Source organism: Macaca nemestrina, chromosome 8, assembly GCF_043159975.1.
Source record: "Macaca nemestrina isolate mMacNem1 chromosome 8, mMacNem.hap1, whole genome shotgun sequence".
Lineage (NCBI taxonomy): Eukaryota > Metazoa > Chordata > Mammalia > Primates > Cercopithecidae > Macaca > Macaca nemestrina.
Genome location: NC_092132.1, coordinates 97,930,277 through 97,951,733, shown reverse-complemented (window position 1 = coordinate 97,951,733; position 21,457 = coordinate 97,930,277). Strand labels below are relative to the sequence as shown.

The window sequence follows — 21,457 nt, the reverse complement described above, 5'->3', positions numbered from 1 at the left end:
TTCTTTGTGAGTAGAGGCTTGGCCTGCAAGCTGTCTTTAGCTTGAGTCAGATGGTCCATAGTATGTGCCCCTAAAGCGTGTTCCCAATGGTTTAGCTTAGTAGTTGCTGCTGCCTATGAATCAGTGTGATCATGCCATCTCTTCTGGGCAGACTGGACCCAAGACATGCTATGGGAAGCTCTGCTCCTCTGTCAGGGCCTTCTGTGAAGGAAGCTGCAAAGCTGTAACAGCCGACTTCAGCTGCTCATATTGTGTTGCTCCATCTGGATACCAGCTCCTCGGACAACTAGTCATGCAGACTTTCCCATGAGCCCTGGTGGGGGCTGAGGGAAGGACGGCAGGATACAAGAGTAGGCACATCAGTAATATAAGCTTCCTGTTGACGGAACTTAGGTTCAGATGCTGTTCACACCTAAATATGCTATCTATATGACTTTTACCTGAGGACACAGTATCCTTGACATGTCCTTCTCTGTAGCCTCAACACCCAGTTCATGTGGGTTCCATAGCCACAGTTGCACAGTGAACTAATGTGAAATGTCCCCTGTTCATTCTCCACTAGGAGCCAGTATTAAGTCAATCTGTGTGTATCAAAAGGAAAATAGTTATTTGCAATATGGAGTGTTGCGTGACCCCAAAACCTTGGGACTTTCCACTATTCTGTTTTGACTTCGAGTATTCCAGTTCATTGGCCACAGGGGCAAGGGCAAAGTTGCTTGCCTTCTTCCATCCTAACCCATATGGAGGACTTTTTCTTGTCCCACTCAATACTGGAAGCTTTATGGGTTACTCAGTAAATAAATCAAGGTAGTACTCAAAAGGCTACCCTGGGAGCCAGCTGGATTTTTGGAGTATGTGTTCTCTGCCCTCCTGCATATACTTGCCTTACCAGGCTATCCTCAGGTATTGTTACTTCTCACTAACAAATCCTATCAGCGTGATGCTATGATGTCTTGTGGGCTGGTAAAATGATTGAGGTTCCTATAGACTGAGTTATGGCACAGAACCAGAATTGACATAGTGCTCAGGCAAGATGGTGAAAGCAAGTAGCTTTCTGTTTTCCTGCTATTGGGATAGGAAAACATGCACACGCAAACACACACCACTTTTGTCATATCAGTAGCTGCACACCAGATAAGGGAATGCATTGATTTGATCTACCAGGTTTGATCAACTGGAGTTTCTCCTTGATAGAGTTTGTTATAATCAACTGTTATTCTCAAAAGACCTGTGTGTCTTCTGCACAGGCCTGCACACAAAAAAAGAGATGTGGTAGGAATCACCACCCTGAACCTTTCAAGTCTCTGACAGTGGCATTAATTTTGGCGATTCCTCTAAAAGATGCCATATTGCTTTCGGTTGCTATTGTGGCAGGGAAGAGAAGCTCAGAAGCTTTTCTTGAGCCCGTTGAATTCTAACAATGCTCACTGCATAGGTCAAGACACAACTGTGGAAATTCTCCCTGTGTGTGAGTGTAGATCCCATCTGTAAACCCAGATTCTGGTCAGGTAATAATACCACAGCCTCCATTTGTGTCTGACTCCCATGCAGCTTCCACCCCACCATCAGGACACAGAGGTGTTGAGTCCTCGGGGACAGTGTCCAATAAGTGCTGAGAAGTCCAGTTATTTCTTTTTCTCCTCAAAAGCAGCTGCACATCCTTTGGGAATGGGTAGAAGAAAGACTTGTTACATGATTACCATATTATGGAAGTGTTCTTCCTTAAAGGACCAACCACTCCTGCAGTGAGAGGCTGTCAGACGCGAGAAGAGCGGCTATTGAGGATGTCGATCAAACCAGCGACTGTTGAGGATGTCCCTCCAGGCCTCTGTCACCTGCCTACAGATCAGATCAGAGTGTCTGAGGCTTTCTCACTATTCTGGCCCTACAAACCCTCTCATTAATTGTCCACTCCCAAATACCTGGCTAGCTTACACACACTTTGGCCCTTCAGCTTGTTATGTTAGCCAGACCCTCTTGCCTCTGGACACTTAGCTCTGCTGCCTCAGCCATTCCTGTTCTTGTAGAAATCCAGAAGCCCTTGAGGCAGCATCTGCAATGCAGGCCGAAATTCCTGTCCGTGGCCTCCTGAGAGTGTAGTTACAAGGTGGGTAAGCAGGAGACATAGTAGATCCCCCTAAGTCTGTATTTCTACATCTGTATTTTATCAAGACGTTCCTGGCATCTAGGTATTCTGGTTTCTATTCCAGGGGGCTGTTATACTATGCAGAAGGTAGAAGTTTTAAGGTACTTGGTTTTAGGGCCCAGGAGAGTGCCACTTATAGACTGGCATTTTGGCAACTATGATGAACTCCCAGTTTTATACCTTGGATATCTTTCTCTAGTAACACATTACAAAATCTAACAGACAAAAAAGCAAGTCAAATAACTTTTCAGCCTACTTTCACATTTATTTTCTTACTTCCTCTTTAGATAACTGTATGGTATTCGTAAAACTAGATTCTTACAGATGAGGAAAGAAATTCAGAAAAGGTAATTAACTTTTCTGGGGCAGAACTAGGTCTACAACATACATCTCTTGACTTCTTGTTCTCTTTTGTTACAACACAAATACTGTAGTGGCATGTGGATGTGTGCATGCATATAGTATGGTGCACTCACACATATGTGACACACACACCACACATCACATACCACTTATGCACATACCACACACACACACGACACACACTTAACACACATCTATACACCACACACACTGCCTATCCAGAAACTACAATTTGTGTCATGTCAAATGTTGATGCTTCTAAAAACAGCATATATTATTAAGAAACTCAAATACAACAATTTCTTTTGTTTGGATGAAGGTAAAATCTGCATTTTGATTTCAGCTATAATCATTACTTGCAATGTCGGGGTTTTTTTCTAAAAATTCTCACCTCAGAAGTTGCCCAAAACCCAACTGATAAAGGAATCTTCAGTCTCATTATTAATCAAAGAAATGTAAAGTATCTTGGCAAAATGTCTATGTCAACTCTATGTGTAATTATGTGTGCACACACAAATGCTGACAAAGTTACAGTGGGTATGCTGAAATGTGTAATTGTCTTACTGAGTACAGTTCTTTTGGAAATCAGCATAGCAATATGTAGCAAGTGTCAAAAGAAATTGCATACTTAATCTAAATGTCCATGCCTGCGAGTTTATTCCAAGGAAATTGTTTAGCGTAAAAAAATTATGTGCATAAGCATTTTTTTGCAATAGAACTCTTCTCTCCCTCCCAAAAATCATTTTAGTTTTAGAGTTTCATAAAGTGTGAAAGATCATATTAAATAGAATGGGGAAATATTCAGTATAGTATTTGCAAAAAAACCAAAATGTGTATAATGTAGTTGCACATATAGTTAACAGATACACTTGTTGAATTGTTGATAGAGTCTAGGAAGTTACAAATGAAAAATTGTGTAAGAATTATGTGTATGTTTGGAATTTTTTGCAATAATTACAGTCTTCAGTTTCTATGTCTATATAATATTTATTTTTAGTGAAAATACATCCACTACTCGTTTTTGGTTTTGTTTTTTTTTTTTCCTTAAAGTCCATTGATCGTCACAAAAACCCAGGAAATGCAACTAAGAAGAAAACAAATGTTCAACCAAGACTTAAGAACCCAGAGCTATGGAGAAGAGGTCACACTGGACTACTGGTGTGCATAAGGGGGCAGGAGGGACGATCCCCATGGGGCATGGCCACTGGTCATGGGAAACAGAGGAGAGAGGCCAGGCAGCTGGCTGGGCAGTTAGGTTCACCGCTGCATGATGGCAGCATTGAGCAGGTTGGCTTCCTTCAGGGTCCAGCTCTCGTCAACCAGCTCTTTGTTTGGGAAAGTAGTCATGAGGATAAAGCTGGTGGCAGCCATGGCTGGCCAGGCATCCACAATAAAGAGTTGGATGTTGCTGATCTGTGGCTGTAGTTAAATTTCTGTACCAGCCTCTCACCATCTGCAAGCCAAATTTGGATGTTTGTGGTAGTCTCTGATTTGACGATTAAGATGGAAGAGCTGGCTTTGGCTTCATTTTCTGCCAGTTGGACTGGAGAGATGGTACTCAACACCTGGGGGGCAGTGCTGCTCGGTTTCTGACCCTCACCAGTGAAGGCTCCTTTGGACTTCATAAAGTCCTCATCCCGATGGTCCTCCATATCCAAGTTCGCCTGTCCACTGTGAGCTAGCCTCCACAGCTCTGCTGGCACCTCTCCTCTGTGGATAGACTTCAGAAACTGGGCATCGGATGGGTCTTGGTAGCTTCTGAGTTCTCCATTATCCAGGCTGAATCCACTCTTGTAGAGTTTCAGTACTACATGAACATCTTGGTGGGAATGCTGTCTCTTTTATCCTGCCACATAAGCAGACTCTTCCTTTGGTGCTGCCCCAAGGCCATAGCCACCTCCTGCAAATGGTCTTGGTGTACTGGTCTCTCGGAAACTCCCTCCACAGCTACAGCTCCATGCTCTTTGGCACCTTTAAAGAGATCATCCACCAGCTCATTGGGACTTTTCTTTCTGGGAGGGCCGACAGTCTGCTGTCTACCTCTCTCTGAGGCCCTAGTATAAAACCTCTGGCCTTCCTCTCCTCTTCCTCATCCTCATCTTGGTCATGAATGAGGTCTCTGAAGGCTGTCACTCTGTTATTACTGGGGGCTGTGCCTCTGGACACTGAACTGGGGGTTGCCTTTGAAATGGTTATGATGTCTTCGTCCCCTCTGTCCTCATAAAAGCTCGCTAGCGCAATCTGCAAGTCCCAGGTTAGCCGACTCGAGGAAGAAGCAGGCCTGGTCCTCCTCAGTGCCTGTCACCACCACGAACTCCCTCAGCTCCTCCTATTGCTCCACTGCCATCTTCTCCCATGCACCTCCCTGCGTTCACTACTTTCTTAGCTTTTCTAAAGCATCCTTGAATGGGACTTTTGTCTTTCTCCTGAGAGGGAGCTTAGTGACTGGGTTGTTGAGGATGGTTTAATAGAGGGGGATGTGCTAGCTGAAACCCAAACTCTTCTGTTGTTCATCTCACCCTGTCCACACACTGCTGCCTATGGTGATTGGTCTGCTGAGGATTATTGTTAATCACTTTTTACTTGTTTTTCTCTTCCCCAAACCCAAAGTGTTTTTGGAGATAAAAAGTAAATATGAAGATAAACAGTAAATATGGCTTATAAAGCCAGCTCTGTTCCCTCTCTCTCTCTCTGTTTTGGGGGGAAGACATTGTGCATTTTTAAAGCATAACATGAAGGAGGTTTTAGTATAATATGATTTAGTGCAGGCCTCAGCTACTATCTCTCCCAGTGGTTTTGCTGGAGGCTGGAGCTTCCCGACAGCCCTGACCACGGAGAGGTGGAATGTGGCGCTGACGTCACGGCCGCTCCTGGGAATGTTTTGCATTCTTCTTCCTGGCAGTGGTCAGGTGGCTTCCAGCAAGAATGAAGGACAACAGCTTCCAAAGCAGAAAAAAAGAGAGGAGGAAAAGGATAGTTTATAATCAAAGTATTGTGGGGGAGGCACTTTTATTCTAAGCCAAAATTGAAATTAGAACCAGATGTCTTGCATTCCGATGCTGCACGAATGTTAAATAAATTTATTAATGACTGTAATAACTAAGCTATTTGGCTTTTTACTGAACTTAAGTCTTGAAACTCTGTAAGAATTATGGAAAAACGACTTCTTGTAGTTGATATTTTAACTATGAAAGCAGCTTTCTGAATGTAAAAGCAAGGACCCTGATGAAATAACCCTCTAGTTAATCTACAGGCCGTTTTAAGATCTGTTAATATTCTGAAAGACCACTTCTGAAGTATAAAATCTCTGTAATCTATTAACATAGCTTGTTCTGTTCAAACAAATTTAAGCCAATCATTGAGAGAGTTAAACTCTATTTTAGCATCTGCTGCAGAATGTCTTTTCTCAAAATATTTACACTTCCAATGTTATTTCTGTACATTATTGCTCAAACCATATATTCAAAACAAAACAGATTCTTAACAAACAGGTTTTGCCCAAGTCTTACAACTCTGCAATAATATATGCAATAGAAAAATGGACAGTAATTGAGTTAAATTTAAAGTTTGTGTTTTTCTTGCATTCCAGCCACTAAAATACCTCTGTTCAAAATCAGTATACTGGTTTAGCTAATTAACAATCTATATGTCTATATTTTAAAATAAAATATTATACTTTAAAAAAAAAAACAACTTGATGTCTTTCAGTAGATTTGCACTCATTCTGATGTAACAGCAGTTACATTAACAACAGTTCTCCAGTTTAGGTGAAATCTGTTTGAATACTTCCTGTTATACATTGAAATGGAAAGTTGGCTTCCTCTTGTAGGTCATGTTGCTGGTGAGGAATTTCCAGAAATGTGGAGAAGTGCTGACTCATAGTATACAGTGGACTGATCCAGCAACAGTAGGACTTGAGGGGGTTTTTTGAGCTATTGGCTGAGGCAAGCAAAGTATGTAGCTGTAATGTTTCATTTTATTTTTAGATATAAGGGTGAGGGTGGAGGAGAGACTGTTGCTTGGCATGGGATCTATGTTAATAACTTTAAAATGGCTACAAGTTCTAGGGTTAGATGTGTGTCTAAATGTGTGTTTTCCTACCGTCTATTATTAGAATTTGAAAAACAGGTTGTTTTTGCTATAGTCACCCTACTGTTGTTCTCTCTGCCTCTTGCCCACAGGTGAACCATGTGCCTTCTTGGGCTGTGGCTGGTGACTCACCATGGGCTCTATAATGTGAAAGTAATATAGTGCTTGCATTCAGGAGAGTGCTGCAGAAAAAGGTCCATGGCATTGCACCTTTTGTGTCTGTGATCAAAAGTCCCTGAATCTAATAATAACAATTTAAGTATTAGCTGACAGGAGTGCAGAGGAAAACTAGGATTTGTTGCCTTTAATATGCCTGCTTTTGTCCTGTATATTTTACGTTCATTAAATTGTCTGACTCTGAAGTTACTGATTGAGTTTTTTTTCATTCATTTGGTATAGAAATGACTGCTAGATTGGGTTTGGAACAGGGATTTCTAAAACAAAAACTCACCACCTAAACTCATCCCTGGGCTCATAAAGTTAATATATCCCAAATGCACTTATCTATCAATTCTACAAGCGTGCACTCACTGCTCTGTGTTGGCGCTGACGACATGGAGAAGAGGAAGGTGTGCTCCTTGTTACCTGTTTGAGGGGAGGGAGGCGCTGGGAGGCCACTGCAGAGGATGTGTCTACAGAAATATGTATAGTGTTACTTTTCAGTTACTATGGTAGAAATCTAAGAAAACAGTGAGGCATAAAAGAGGGGTATACTCAAATCTGTGCTAAAGTCTGTGGAACTGGTTTTTTGGATGTGATTCTGAGGCTGTCACAAGTTACTGATTGAAAGTAATTTGAATAGGCAATGTTAGGAGAGACATAAAAAATAGAAACCAGAATATGATGAGGGAGATAAGGGAGATATAAGTATGTAGGTGACTGATATTCAGACATATGAAAAGTAAAAACAAATAAACAGTATACTACAAATTGTATTTGTATATGCTTTGAGGCTAACACTCAAAACAGCACACATGGTTTCACAAGCACCTCTGACTGCTTTTAAAGGCTGTAAAAGGCTATGCTTTTCAAAAACATTCTATCCTTATGTTTCTGGGTTTATATTTTTCATCATTCCTGAAGAATTTGAATGACTATTTGTTAATCATGAAGATTCACAAAACCATAGAAATTATTTTAAACACGATTTCCTGTTTTCTTTAAAGTTCAACAAAAGGAAGAGCACATGTCCTCCTTTTGAACAGAAGTCCCAGTGCAGGGTAGGGGATGGAAATGGGGGGCTGGGCCACACTGTGCTATGGAGGCTTAACCTGCACATCTGACCCCCACTAGCCTTCAGCTGATTCTAGTGTGCTTTCTGACAATAGTCCATTACTTAAACTTTCTATCTGCCAGTTTCTTCAGCTAAAAGATCTGCTAAAGAAACCAGTGACCTATTTTGGTGCTTATGAGGAATTACTAACAGAATTAAGCTCATAGTTCAAAATATGAAGGATTGTTCTCTGCTTTTTTAAGTGTATGTTCTCCGAACACTTAGCAAAGAAGAACCTTGTGAACATCTACCTAATATTCTGTCTGAGAACCAACTGAATACTGTTATGTTGTTGTCCTTAGCTTTGATGTCCTCTGGTATAGAAAAGACTGAAAATGATGAAGACGGGGTATAATTAGGGCCTGCCACTGTTCCCAGGGATCCTTGGGAAGTGTCCCAATCCCCTTGGGAGGCTAATCTACAAATCTTAGGACTGGAATAGTGACATATATGGCTGTATAATAGCACTTACAGGACTTTATTATATTTTGTCTCATTCCCAATACTGTACGAAATTCTAGGTCTAAATTGTCTGAACTGTTTTCTATGCAGATCTCATAAGCGTAATACATTTGTTGACTGAATAAATGAAATTGCTCTTCTTTGAGGCAGAAATACATTTCCTCTGTAAGCTTTTTTGTGTATACACATACAGTCCATGAAATGCCTTTTTTTTCTTTTAAGACGGAGTCTCGCTCTGTCGCACAGGCTGGAGTGCAGTGGTGCGATCTCCGCTCACTGCAACCTCTACTCCCAGGTTCAAGTGATTCTCCTGCCTCAGACTCCTGAGTAGCTGGGACTACAGGCGCGCACCACCATGTCAGCTAATTTTGTGTATTTTTAGTAGAGACAGGGTTTCCCCATATTAGCCAGGATGGTCTTGATCTCCTGACCTCGTGATCTGCCCACGTCGGCCTCCCAGAGTGCTGGGATTACAGGCATGAGCCACTGTGCCCAGCCAATGTCTGTTTTTTAAGAGACAAAGTCTTCCTTTGTTGCCCAGGCTGGTCTTGAACTTCTGGGCTCAAGTAGTTAGTTCTTTGGCTCGGCCTCCCAAAGTGCTGGGTTTGCAGGCATGAACCATCATACCCAGCTTCATGAAATGCTTTTTAAAAAAATTGTGATAAAATATGCATAACATAAAAATTACCATTTTAACCATTCTTAGATGTATTTTCAGTGGTATTAACTACAATCATAATGTGGCGCAACCAACACCGCTCTTCATTTCCAAAACTTTTTCATCATCCCCGACATGAACTCTGGTACCCATTAAACACTAACTCCTTCTTCTCCCCATAAGTCCCTAGTAACCTGTATTCTGCTTTCTACCTGTATAAAGGTGCCTATTCTAGGTAACTCTTAAGTAGAATCATACAATATTTGTTATTTTGTGTCTGGCTTATTTTAGTTAGCATAATGTTTTCAAAGTTTCATCCACATTATGTGTCAGAATTTCCTTCCTTTTTTAAGGCTGAATAATATTTCCTTGTATGTATATGCCATATTTTTTTTATCCATTCATGTGTTCATCCTGTGAAATATTTGATTTGTTTTCACCTCTTGACTACTCTGTGAATAATGCTTCTGTGAACATAAGTATACAAGTATCTGTTTAGTTTCTGCTCTCAATTTTTTTTCGGCTATAGATCTAGGAGTGGAATTGATGGATTTTATGGTTTGACTTCTTAAGGAACTGCCATATTGTTTTCCACAGAGGTTGCATCATTTTATATTCCTACCATCAATGCATGGGAGTTTCGGTTTCTCCATGTTCTCACCAACACTTGTTATTTTCTTTTTTTGATAATTGCCATTCTAATGGGTGTGAAGTGGTATTTAATTGTGGTTTTGATTTGCATTTCCCTAATGACTTGTCACCCAGGCTGGAGTGCAGTGGCACAATCTTGGCTCACTGCAACCTCTGCCTCCCAGGTTCAAGCAATTCTCCTGCCTCAGCCTCCCAAGTAGATGGGATTACAGGCACCTACCACCATGCCCAGCTAATTTTTTGTGTTTTTAATAGAGACAGAATTTCACCAAGTTGGCCACGCTAGTCTTGAACTTCTGACCTCAAGTGATCAACCCGTCTAGGCCTCCCAAAGTTCTGGGATGACAGGTGTGAGCCACTGTGCCTGGCAGATACACCTTTAAATTATGAAATACCCCCACTTAAAAAAGTAACTATTACTATTACTTGCAAAATAGAAGTCTGCGGCCGGGTGCTGTGGCGCAAGCCTGTAATCCCAGCACTTTGGGAGGCCGAGACAGGTGGATCACAAGGTCAGGAGATCGAGACCATCCTGGCTAACACAGTGAAACCCCGTCTCTACTAAAAAACACAAAAAAACTAGCCAGGCGAGGTGTCGGGCACCTGTAGTCCCAGCTACTCGGGAGGCTGAGGCAGGAGAATGGCGTAAACCCGGGAGGCAGAGCTTGCAGTGAGCCGAGATCTGGCCACTGCACTCCAGCCTGGGCAACAGAGTGAGACTCTGTCTCAAAAAAAAAAAAAAGAAAAGAAATAGAAGTCTGCTACTAAGATACAGAGAGTTCCTCATCAATCCTTTATACTCTAATACCAGCCCTCCCTGTGCCCACAGACACTGGTTGCTTGATATGAGGTACATATCCATGACCACAGATGTCCCTGAGGCTGCTGATCCCTGAGGGCTCAGAAAAGAGTGGCCTCCTCCCTCATTAGCTGGTCTGTCTACACAATATTCTGTTGATATATTTGTATCAAATTCATTAAGTATCCAAAATGATTATGTTCACCTATCCTGATTGTAGTTTTCTCAGAAAACATACTTTTAACCTAAAGCTATCAATAATATGTAGGCATTAAATAATTTGAAAAGAAGTTTGTGAAATTATTCACAGTGAGAACATCTTGTAATCATGAAATCAATGAAAAATTTGCTAATTTTCATGGTTTCATTATTCGTATTTAACTTTAATTCATCTGAAATTTATTTTGATGTATCATTTGAGGGTAGAGATTAATTCTAATTACTTTTCAAACAATTTTATCAGCACTACTTTCTGAATAATTTTCCCTCACTGATTTTAAATGCTTCTCCTATCGTATGTTATATTCCTATACATCGTAAGAGTTCTTGACTCTATATTCTATTTCATTGTGTTATAGCTTTTCTTTCTCATTCTAATGTCTTTCACTAAACTAATCTACATTCTGTAGTTGGAGTTTTTACTTTAAATTCTAAGGTTGTTAATACTTTTAAAAAATATTTTGAAGTAATTGTAGGCTATTCAGTGAGCATTCACAGATATTCTCCACATGAAAAAGTGCATGGGTGGCAATTCATAGATACATTGGTCTGGTACAGCAGCCAGGCACTTTGTTAGTTCCAGTTTCACCTCATGCTAGACATGCAAGCATCCTAAAAGTTCAGGTATATTCTTGTGATGTGCTTATTATAATATTCAGAAACTTATTAACAGAAATTAAATTATAGAAACTGCTGCTCCATTTAATTGGCTACAACATTCTTGCAATGGTAACTATTTTGCCTTGGGCGTCACCTAATTATCTCTGTTAGAAGAGTAGAAATGTTTATAGCATTTCCTTTTTGAAGTATTTGAAACAAATATTTTTATTTGATTTATGATGCTTTTCTCTTTATTTGACCAAGAAATGTTATGGTGGTCCCATTATGTGTCTAGACGCTGTGCTGAAGGCATTGGGAAACAGGAGCACACTCACACCAGAGCCTCACATCTGGTGACAGCCACTTGCTAGAACTGGGGTGGTAGGGCATGTTGTTATATCACTGAAGTCTTATGCTACTTTTTTTTTTTTTGAGATGGGGTCTCGCTCTGTTGCCCAGACTGGAATGCAGTGGCGCGATCTCGGCTCACTGCAAGCTCCGCCTCCCGAGTTCACGCCAGTCTCCTGCCTCAGCCTCCCAAGTAGCTAGAACTACAGGCGCCTGCCACCACGCCCGGCTAATTTTTGTATTTTTAGTAAAGACAGGGTTTCACCGTGTTAGCCAGGATGGTCTCAGTCTCCTGATCTCGTGATCCACCCACCTCGGCCTCCCAGAGTGCTGGGATTACAGGCGTGAGCCATTGTGCCCAGCCTCAAGTCTTATGCTACTTTTAATGTCTTATGTTAGCAAAATGAAGAAATGTGAATAATTGGTGAAACCTTTGAAACTCAAGCTCTAAGATTCCTGTAAAGAACTATACGTTGGAAATAATTTAATAATGCCAAGTACATATGATCCAGAAAATGATAGAGTGGACAGTTCTCTGACCTGGCTATGTGTGGTGGTGGTGGTGGTGGTGGTGGTGGTGTTTTGTTGTTTTGGAGACAGAGTTTTGCTCTTGTTGCCCAGGCTGCAATGCAGTGGCTCGATCTCAGCTCACTGTAACCTCTGCCTCCTGGGTTCAAGCAATTCTCCTGCATCAGCCTCCTGAGTAGCTGGGATTACAGGCGCATGCCATCATGCCCAGCTAATTTTTGTCTTTTTAGTAGAGGCAGGGTTTCATCGATGTTAGCCAGGCTGGTCTCAAACTCCTGACCTCAAGTGACACACCTACCTCGGTCTCCCAAAATGCAGGGATTACAGAAGTGAGCCACTGTGCCTGGCCACTATGTGTTCTTTTAAACCCCATAACAAAGTTTTTAAAAAGATGCTTTGGTCGAGTGCAGTGGCTCATGCCTGTAATCCCAGCACTTTTGGGAGTCCAAAAGTACGGAGGGAAGATCACTTGAGACCAGGAGTTCAGAACTAGTCTGGGCAATATGGCGAGATCCTGTCTGTAGTAAAAAATTTATAATTAGCCAGGCATGGTGGCATAGGCCTGTAGTCCCTGCTACTTAGGAGGCTGAGGTGGCAGGATTGTTTTAGTCCAGGAGGTCAAGGCTGCACTGAGCTATGATGGCACCACTGCACTCTAGCCTAAGTAACAGAGCAAGACCCTGCCTCAAAAAAACAAACAAAAAAGATACTTTGATTATATGTGATAGCAAGTTTGCAAAATAAAAAAAAGATTAATTTATAAATGCATATGCTTGATTGGAGACATCTTTAAAAATTTTTAAACAAGGTATATGATCAAAGACAACTGAATTAGTCAATGAGCATAGAGTATGACAGATTTTAAAATTCTACCTCTCGTCATTATATTAAGCCCTTATACCAATTGGTGTAGCACAAATTCATCCCGAATCCTATGGGAGGAAAAGGGGTTAGCTACCAAGAATCTTATAGCCTGAACTTAACTATAGATAATATAGTTATATTTGAATATGGAGTATCTATTATTTGATTCCCACTTAGTTATCTTTAGTTTTTCTGAAAAATTATAAACAGGAATTTTAGTGACACACCTCTTGTAACACAGAGAGGCAAATATTTTATAAGCTCTGTACACATTCCTGTATTGATCAGCCGGCTCATTAAATGATCCCCCAGCTTGTTAATGATCCGTTGAACATGTGTAAAGCCCCATGGATGGCAGGGACCTGTTCCATTCAGCTTTTTTCTTCCTTTTGAAACTGGTATATGTCGAGTGTCTGATATGAACTGAACAAAACTTGAATTGTTTAATTTTATGCTTGTGTCAAGCAAGCTCCCAGAAGTCTGGCTAAAGAGTTGTTTGTTCATTTAAAAATCTAGCCTTCAGAATCTTTGTAGCATGAATATTTTTCTCTCTCAGCCCCAGAGCCAATTCCCACCCCTTTCAGTCTAATCTTTGGCAGCACAAGACCATGTGCTGGAATGGCATGAAAATTCTTAACTTACTCCTTTCAAAAAAGAAGCCAACTATATTTAATGCTTTGCGTAGGCTATTTCTTTTCATCCTTAACACAAACGGAAGGGAGGCATTATTGTAAATTTGCAGATGGTGAACCTGAAGTCATTGAGGTTAAATAACTTGCTGAATTCCCACCACCAGTGGATCACAAAGCTGTGTGACACTAGGCATGACTTCCCAAAAGAACCCCATCTTGTCATCCTATAATCTGTAGATGAAAGTAGGGTTTGCTGATGGCCCTGAGAAAATCTTAACAAACTGGATGAGGCTCAAAGACTTTTCCAGGGATATGACTCCAGAACTGTGACCTTCCCTTTGCGTGTTCAGCATGACCTCCTCCTGCTGCTGCATATGGCGTCAATGTAAGTATAGACATGGCCTTGCTCTGAAGAGAAGTAAAAAGGCTTCACTTCTTTAGAGGAAAATGCATGTGTACCATTTTGAGAATGAATGTTGAATCCAAGACGTCTGACAATCAAGAGGCTCTGAAGAATGGGGTGATATATCACAAAGATTGGACGGGATCCATGTATGCCTCTGAACCCTTCCTGGTTTCTAGCGGGCTGTTCCAAGGGAAAATTTAGGTCAACTTCATTCAGTTTTACTAGAGATTTAATTGGACATGCTTTGGCTAATCAACTAGTAATAACCATGTTTCACATTTCTTCCTTTCTTTACTGCTTTCTCCTTAAGAGCAAATAATTAATACCAGAAATTTCTGTCTTGGGTATTATGGGATGCGTGTGGCTATAAATGAAGAAATTACAGAGCCTACATGGAAGATAACAGAAACAATACCCAGTCGTTTTGTTGTGATTCTTTTTTTTCTCTTTTTTTTTTTTTTTTTTTTTTGAGCCGGAGTCTTGCTCTGTCGCCCAGGCTGGAGTATAGTGGCGCCATCTCGGCTCACTGCAACCTCCACCTCCCGGGTCCCCATTCAAGCAATTCTCCCGCCTCAGCCTCTGGAGTAGCTAGGATTACAGGCATGCACCACCATGCCCAGCTAATTTTTGTATTTTTAGTAGAGACAGGGTTTCACTATGTTGGCCAAGCTGGTCTCAAACTCCTGACCTCGTGATCCGCCCACCTCAGCCTCCCAAAGTGCTGGGATTACAGGCGTGAGCCACTGCGCCCAGCCACTCCTTATTTTTTATTTTCCTCTACTCAAGACAGCTTAGAAGAGAGATCTGTTTTGCATTTGGAATTCTTCCAGTTAGTTTTGAAATCTAATCAACAAGATTGGGGAGTATTTTGTGTTAATGAAGTATGTTCCTAGTTCTTAGAAATATATGAATGAGGCTGGGCACGATGGCTTATGCCTGTAATTCCAGCACTTGGGGAGTCGGAGGCGGGCGGATCACGTGAGGTCAGGAGTTCGAGACCAGCCTGGCCAACATGGTGAAACCCCGTCTCTACTAAAAATACCAAAATTAGCCAGGCACGGTGACGGGTGCCTGTAATCCCAGCTACTGGGGAGGCTGAGGCAGGAGAATCACTTGAACCTGAGAGGCAGAGATTGCAGTGAGCTGAGATTGTGCCACTGTACTCCAGCCTGGCAGCTTGGGTGACAAGAACGAGAGTCTATCTCAAAACAAAAAGAAAAAAGAAGAAAAGAAATATATAAATGAGCAGGAGAAAAAGAACTGTGATACTGAAGGGGTCGGCCTCTCCTGCTGTGTTCCACTCTTACCAGTGGAGCATGTGCTTTGACTCCAGGGTTTCTGCAGCATCCGCAATAAATATGTGACTGTATTTTGTATCTACCCACATGTGTTTTCCCTCGCATGGTGTCTTTCCCTAAATCTGTGAAGAAAATAGCTGTTTTAAAGTTCATTTATTTTCTCCATTTGGTTGTCAGCAGCAGGAAAGGCTGCTGAAGGATCTGAGCCAGCGTGGGAATGGGAAGGGCCTGTGAGCTCTTAGGGAAAGAGGAAGTCTCTATGTCCTGGTTACTGGCATGACCCCAGGCCGAATGACTCCCCCACCCTCTCCTCCTGCCAAGGTTGGTTAGGGTTCAAATGTGTTCCTACCCAAAATCACACATTGTCACTGTGTGGGATGCACAATATTCCATTGCTTTGCTCTCTTAAAAAAGACAGTTAAAAGTAAGAAGTATTTGTTGGAATTTTTAAAAACATGGTTTTTAAACCTATCTTTATTATTAGTTTTTAATGCTAAAAGCATTTTATTTACCTAGGATTCTTGGTTTTTGATGGGTTTTATTTTTTCTTTAGGTGGTAGTCTGTTTCTGAGAAAGCTCTATATTATGCATCATTTGTGAAATCCCTAGTAACCTGATGATGTTTCTGTCACATTGTTTTAAAAGGAATAGTTTAAAGATTTAAAGTGATCTGTGTGTGTGTGTGTGTGTGTGTGTGTGTGTGTGGTTTTCTTCTTTCTTTCTTTCTTTTTCTTTCTTTCTTTCCTTCTTTCCTTCTTTCTTCTTTATTTTTGTTATTATTATTATTTTTATTTGTTTGAGCCAGGGTTTCACCCTGTCCCCCAGGCTGGAGTACAGGGGCACAATCTCGGCTCACTACAGCCTCGACCTCCCAGGCTCAGGCGATCCTCCCACCTCTCAAATTGTTGGAACTTCAGGCATAGAGAGCCACCATGTGTGACTTTTCTTTTTTAATGCAAGTATTTCTTTTGGAATTTGAACTTTAATACTACTTTGGTGTGTTTTCACCTAAATTCCATTTTGTGAGCTTCTTAGTATTTGATTGAAAACCTATTTCGTTTTACTTGACCCTAACCAGATCAACAAGATAAGGATATTACCCAAAGGTGGTTTCTAGTAGGATTGTGGCCACAAACATCAGTTCTGTAGCCAAGTATGGACTAGTGTGGACTGAGAAGGTGGCTTGGAAGAAAGTTGCATTTCCACCTGGTCAGGGACGTTTGAAGATTATGCATGTTTTAAGGGAAAAGGCCTGCTGAATGTGGAGAGTACAAAGGTGTAACTATCACTTGAGCTTTTTAGAAGTCCTTCGATGTAGTGCCAACTTGGATAAACCACCTCAAGTCCAGCCAGTACAGCAGCTCTGTTTTATCTTCATTGTGAGTCTGTCTCCCTGCTGGCTGGTGATGGGGGTCAGGCTGGATCACGGATTTGACCACCCTGCACCCAGGCCTGCCCCTCTTTTCTCTGTTACATAGTGCTGGGCAGCGTCTGGGGGGCCTCACCGATTTTTGTTTTTTAGTGGTGATAACAGCACGATCAGGCCGCAGCCTTCTCAATAAGAAGTGCTAACTTCCTCAGGAAAACAGAAGTGTGGTATGCACCATTACATAACCCAGTTTCTCTGGTGATACAATTTTAGTTTTTGAGAGCTGTTTTGAAGTCTTCCCACAGAACTGCAGGCCTCTCTGTTTTCCTGTATGAGGTGAGGAGATGCCAGTTTTGTCCATACACTCATGAAAAAACACAATGACGGATTAAGCGTCCTGAAGTGTCAGAAGGATACCTGGTGTGGTAGCTTCTAAAATACCACTAAAAGTTATTTTAGAGATGAATTATTTAGAATTGACACCTGAGTTGGGTTACCAAATGAAATAAAGGGTGCCAGGTAAATGTGAATTTTTTATAAACTACTAGGCACATGTATACTAAAAAAAATTATTACTTGTTTATCTGCAATTTACATTTACCTGGGCATCCTGTATTTTATTAGGTAAATCAGGCAACTCTCCACCTGAAACTAGATTATGCAAACTAAGAATTAACATAAAAAGTACTGTCATTGTGTGGCTGAGAAATCTCCTCCTCCTCTTCTAAACCAGTTTAGGAAGCCTGTGCTTCATCATTTCTCATATACTCTCCTCCCATGTATATCCAGATTAAAATGTGTATATCTGGCATGTGGCTCACTGTTTCACATGCCTAACTGCAGCCCCTCTGGTATCCTATAGTCACAGCACCATTTTGGTGGGTCAGCCATGGGCAGCAGGTCCTGACCTCTCCTGACCACCTCCGAGGAACTGCAGACTCTCAGCATTTGCGTGTGTTCCTCCTCAGAGCCCTGGGACAACCCTGGCCAGCTGGAGGCAGAGAGACAGGCACGTAAACCTCCTGGCACATCTTGGGGATGCCTGGGCCAAAATATGCCACTGGCCTAATTCTCTGAAGGTCTCAAAGCATTTTCATATTAAGTTATTCAAGTGACCCAGAGAACAAGAAGGGAGTTGCTACTACATGATATCAGAGAACACTCAGAGGTTGGAAGGGAATTGGGAGAATTAAGTAATTATTAATAAATTCTAAAACTTTAATAATCAATATTCAAAGGAGAAATAGTGGAACTAACATTTTGTACCAAGGGTGCTGGTGTTGGGAATTCAGACATCTCCTGCAAAATATTTCTGATACAATTTAGTAAAATGTAGTTTTTAGGGGAAACCTTTTACAGAAGGAAGCTTTTATTTCCAAAGGACTTCATGAAAGGTGTAAAGGCCACACTGTGAATTAGGGATGACACACCCTGTTTTGAATTGGATTTCCTGCTAGTTCTGATCCGAGGCATTCTTCCCGGACTAGGGTGAATTCAGTTCCAGTGTTTGCTTGTAAAACTGAATCTGGTCATTGTATTTGCAGTTTGGCTTCCTGCCTGCTGTTAAAGTACAGAGCAAACTTCAGCTCGTTATTCCCTATGATTCTGTGTCCTCCTAAAGAGCAGGGAAAGAAGAGGGGAAAACCCAGGAGGTGACTGAGTTCATTTACATGCCGTACCAAAGGGCAGCTGCTTGCTGCCTTGTCGTCACAGGATTCTGTGGAGAATCCTGATATTCCATTTACCAGAATAGGAGACAGCCTGGAAAACAGACAAACAAAAAAAGTGTCTTTCTTTTTATGGTTCTAGCTATGGCATTACTAACTGAATAGTCTACTTTCTTTTTCTTTAACAAACATAGGTGAAAATTTAGAAAATTTTATGTTCTCCCTGTTTCCAAAGTTTTCTGTATGAAGAAAGAACTTATAAAAAGAGGTCACCACCAGGCGCAGTGGCTGATGCCTGTAATCCCAGCACTTTGGGAGGCCAGGGTGAGCAGATCACTTGAGGTCAGGAGTTCAACACCAGCCTGGCCAACATGGTGAAACCCCGTCTCTACCAGAAATACAAAAATTAGCCAGGTGTGGTGGCGTACACCTTTAGTCCCAACTACTCAGGCGGCTGAGGCAGGATAATCACTTGAGCCCAGGAGCCAATGCACTCCAGCCTGGGTGACAGAGTGAGACCCTTCCTCAAAAAAAAAAAAAAAAGTCACAAGGTGGTAGCACTGCTGGCTAGTTGGAGCTGGCCGTGCCTATTGAATTGTCCTGAGAGAACACCAGGTTGTGTACATGCTGTCTAGATTTGTGGGAAGTGTCGGGGGCTTACCCCTTTTCCCTGCAGTTGTAGAAAATGTGATGCAGTCTTCTCAGTGTAGTTCCAGCTACCTCATTAAGATACCTGGCAAAACTTGAGTGTGGATCAGAAGGAATCCAGAAGCATATAGTGGCATCAGCCTATGTGTCCTTAGGAATCTTGTATTCCCCTGAGTTAAACTTAGAGCCTCTGAATTTGTGGAAAGGACAGAGAGGAAAGATGTTCTGTTGTGGGGCTGTTCCCAGGCTCGGCTTCCTCACACTGAGGCAGTGCACCCAGTACTGAAATAAGGAACATTGCAACGATGCCTGGGGTCAGCAAGTGACCTTGCTGACATCACAACATGTGCATTTCTCACCGTTCTTGGTTATTTAATTCTGGTCTGGTCCATTGGATTAGAGCCAGATTAAACATCAATAAATTTTGAGTTTACTATTAACAAAGAGTGGAGTCCTGCTACCTTACTGTTACTTTGCTAGGTGCTAAGGGAGAAATCAGAAAATTTAAGGCATGGATTTTGGTCACAGGGAGCAAAATCTACTCTTTATTGGCTAAGAAGCCTTAAAAACCACGTAACTGTCACGTAGTGGCAGACCATGAGCAAAAAGAAAAAAATGAACCCAGCTTCTTCTTGGCTGTTTTATGTGCATTCAGCTGCCTGGTGTTTAGAGGAACCAAATGTACAGAAATGAAACCGTTGAGGAGATTCCCAGAGCTAACTGCAGGGTGCTGCAGGGATGTGGCAACTGAACATCCAGGAACTGTAACAAGACAGTGTTTAAATAGATAAAAATGAAGCAGTCCAAAGCAGGAGGTTCTGACTTCTGGTTTCTAGTCTGGCATGTAAGGCAGGTGGAAGTTGTCACTCCTATCTTCACAATAAGAAAAAGCTGAACAAACTAAAAATCAATGTTTTTTAGCTTCATCAGAGAATTGTCACAGAACAAACAACTGCCCCCCAAACTGGAGCAAACGACAGGCAAATAAACAGAGAATCACAGCTTCCCAGAGCAAAAGACCTGGAGCAGAAGTATCCAGCGGAACCCAGAACCAGCCTAAGAAAACTTCAATTATTTGACACATTGCCAGAGGCTTGGTGTGGACAAGCTTGCAAGTTACACTCCAGGGGGTCCTGTCTTGGGGAGAGTGGGCACACTTTTGTTTTATGTTTTACATTCTATGTCTAGGAACCCTGCTAGTTTCTCACTGTGAAGATCAGGGAACAACCCATTGTGCTTGTATCGGGGGAAGGGAAAGGTAGCCATTTAACAGTAAATGGAGCATTCAGCCCTCAAGATAAACTATTTTACCAGAGTCTAACCAATTGGGGTTTTATCAGAGCCCAGTTAACTTGGGGGGAAGCAAAAACACCAACACCAACTCCAGATTTCCTCCCGCCTTCCTGTTTCTCTGGGGAGAAAAAAGCTCTGAAGCACCTGTCAAGATCACAGCCCAGAGGCACAGTGGGCTTACTAAAGAGCTAGACCTCGTCATAGGACTATAGAACACCTCCCATACCCTGATACCATACCACCACATCAGCAAGGCTCCTGTGTAGTAACAGAGGAACAAAACGGAAAGAACTGAGCACCTCAGACCTTATTTAAAAAGAAGGCTGTAGAGAAACCCAAAGATAACAGGAGAGACAAAAACATGGACACCAGAGAAAATTTTAGCTTTGGAAAGCCCTATAGCAAACAATAAAAGACAGCCCATCATTAAAGTCGCCAGGTCAACCAGATGTAGCCTCTGTAGGTGTTGTCTTGGCTATCAGCATAGGATCAGTATAGTTCGCCAGATGGCCCCCACTGGTGCCAGTCTTGGTTAGGTTCACCAGATGTTGCCTGTGGGCTACTGTTTTATTTTTCTATTTCCATCTTTGGACAGAGAGCTACTATTCTTTTATTGGACGTGAAATGGTGAAGGCACACAAGCATATTGCTGTCATTGTTTTCTGGCTTTCCTAAATTACTTTTACCAGTGGTGTATCTTTTTTTAAAAACTATCTACTTTGAGATGGTGTGTCTTGATTGACATCTCATGGAGAAGTGGATGGGGAAAATACTGGTTCTGTGGAAAGACTCTCCATTAGTGGCTTGCTCGTCCAGCTCTGATCTTTCTGTTCCAGGACTCTGCCTGTTTCAACAACAGAAACAACATGATAATAACAAACCTCACATATGTTGTTCCACTGGATAATTGTAATTTTTAAAAATAAATCGTTGTAAAACCAAGAACAGTTTCATCACTTTTTTCTATATAGCTGTTCACATGGGGCCAAACTGTCTTTACAAAAAAAAAGTGAGTAAAGGAATCCTTGATACTTTCCCCTTCAAGTCCAGCATCTGCTTGTTTAAATACATATCTCATGTAAAATGAAAAAGGAATAAAAGTTTTTTAAAAAGTGAAATTTTAAAACCTTATACTAAAGATCTT

The 21,457-nt window shown here is 41.6% G+C and overlaps 1 protein-coding gene and 1 pseudogene across 9 annotated transcripts in view; one reads left to right on the top strand and one right to left on the bottom strand.

The window, feature by feature from the left end:
- LOC105496910 (scaffold protein involved in DNA repair) overlaps nucleotides 1–21,457 on the top strand; it is a 477,476-nt gene that overhangs the window by 248,242 nt on the left and 207,777 nt on the right. Inside the window, exon 1 of one of the 9 annotated variants that reach the window (XM_071068295.1) lies at nucleotides 12,220–14,017. The exons of the other annotated variants lie outside the window; for them this stretch is intronic. Coding sequence (XP_070924396.1) covers nucleotides 14,007–14,017 — 11 coding nt within the window. The 5' untranslated portion in view covers nucleotides 12,220–14,006. Of the gene's footprint in view, nucleotides 1–12,219; nucleotides 14,018–21,457 lie in introns of those variants that run through there. 9 annotated transcript variants of the gene reach the window in all.
- Nucleotides 3,650–5,120, bottom strand: LOC105496921 (NSFL1 cofactor p47 pseudogene; annotated as a pseudogene).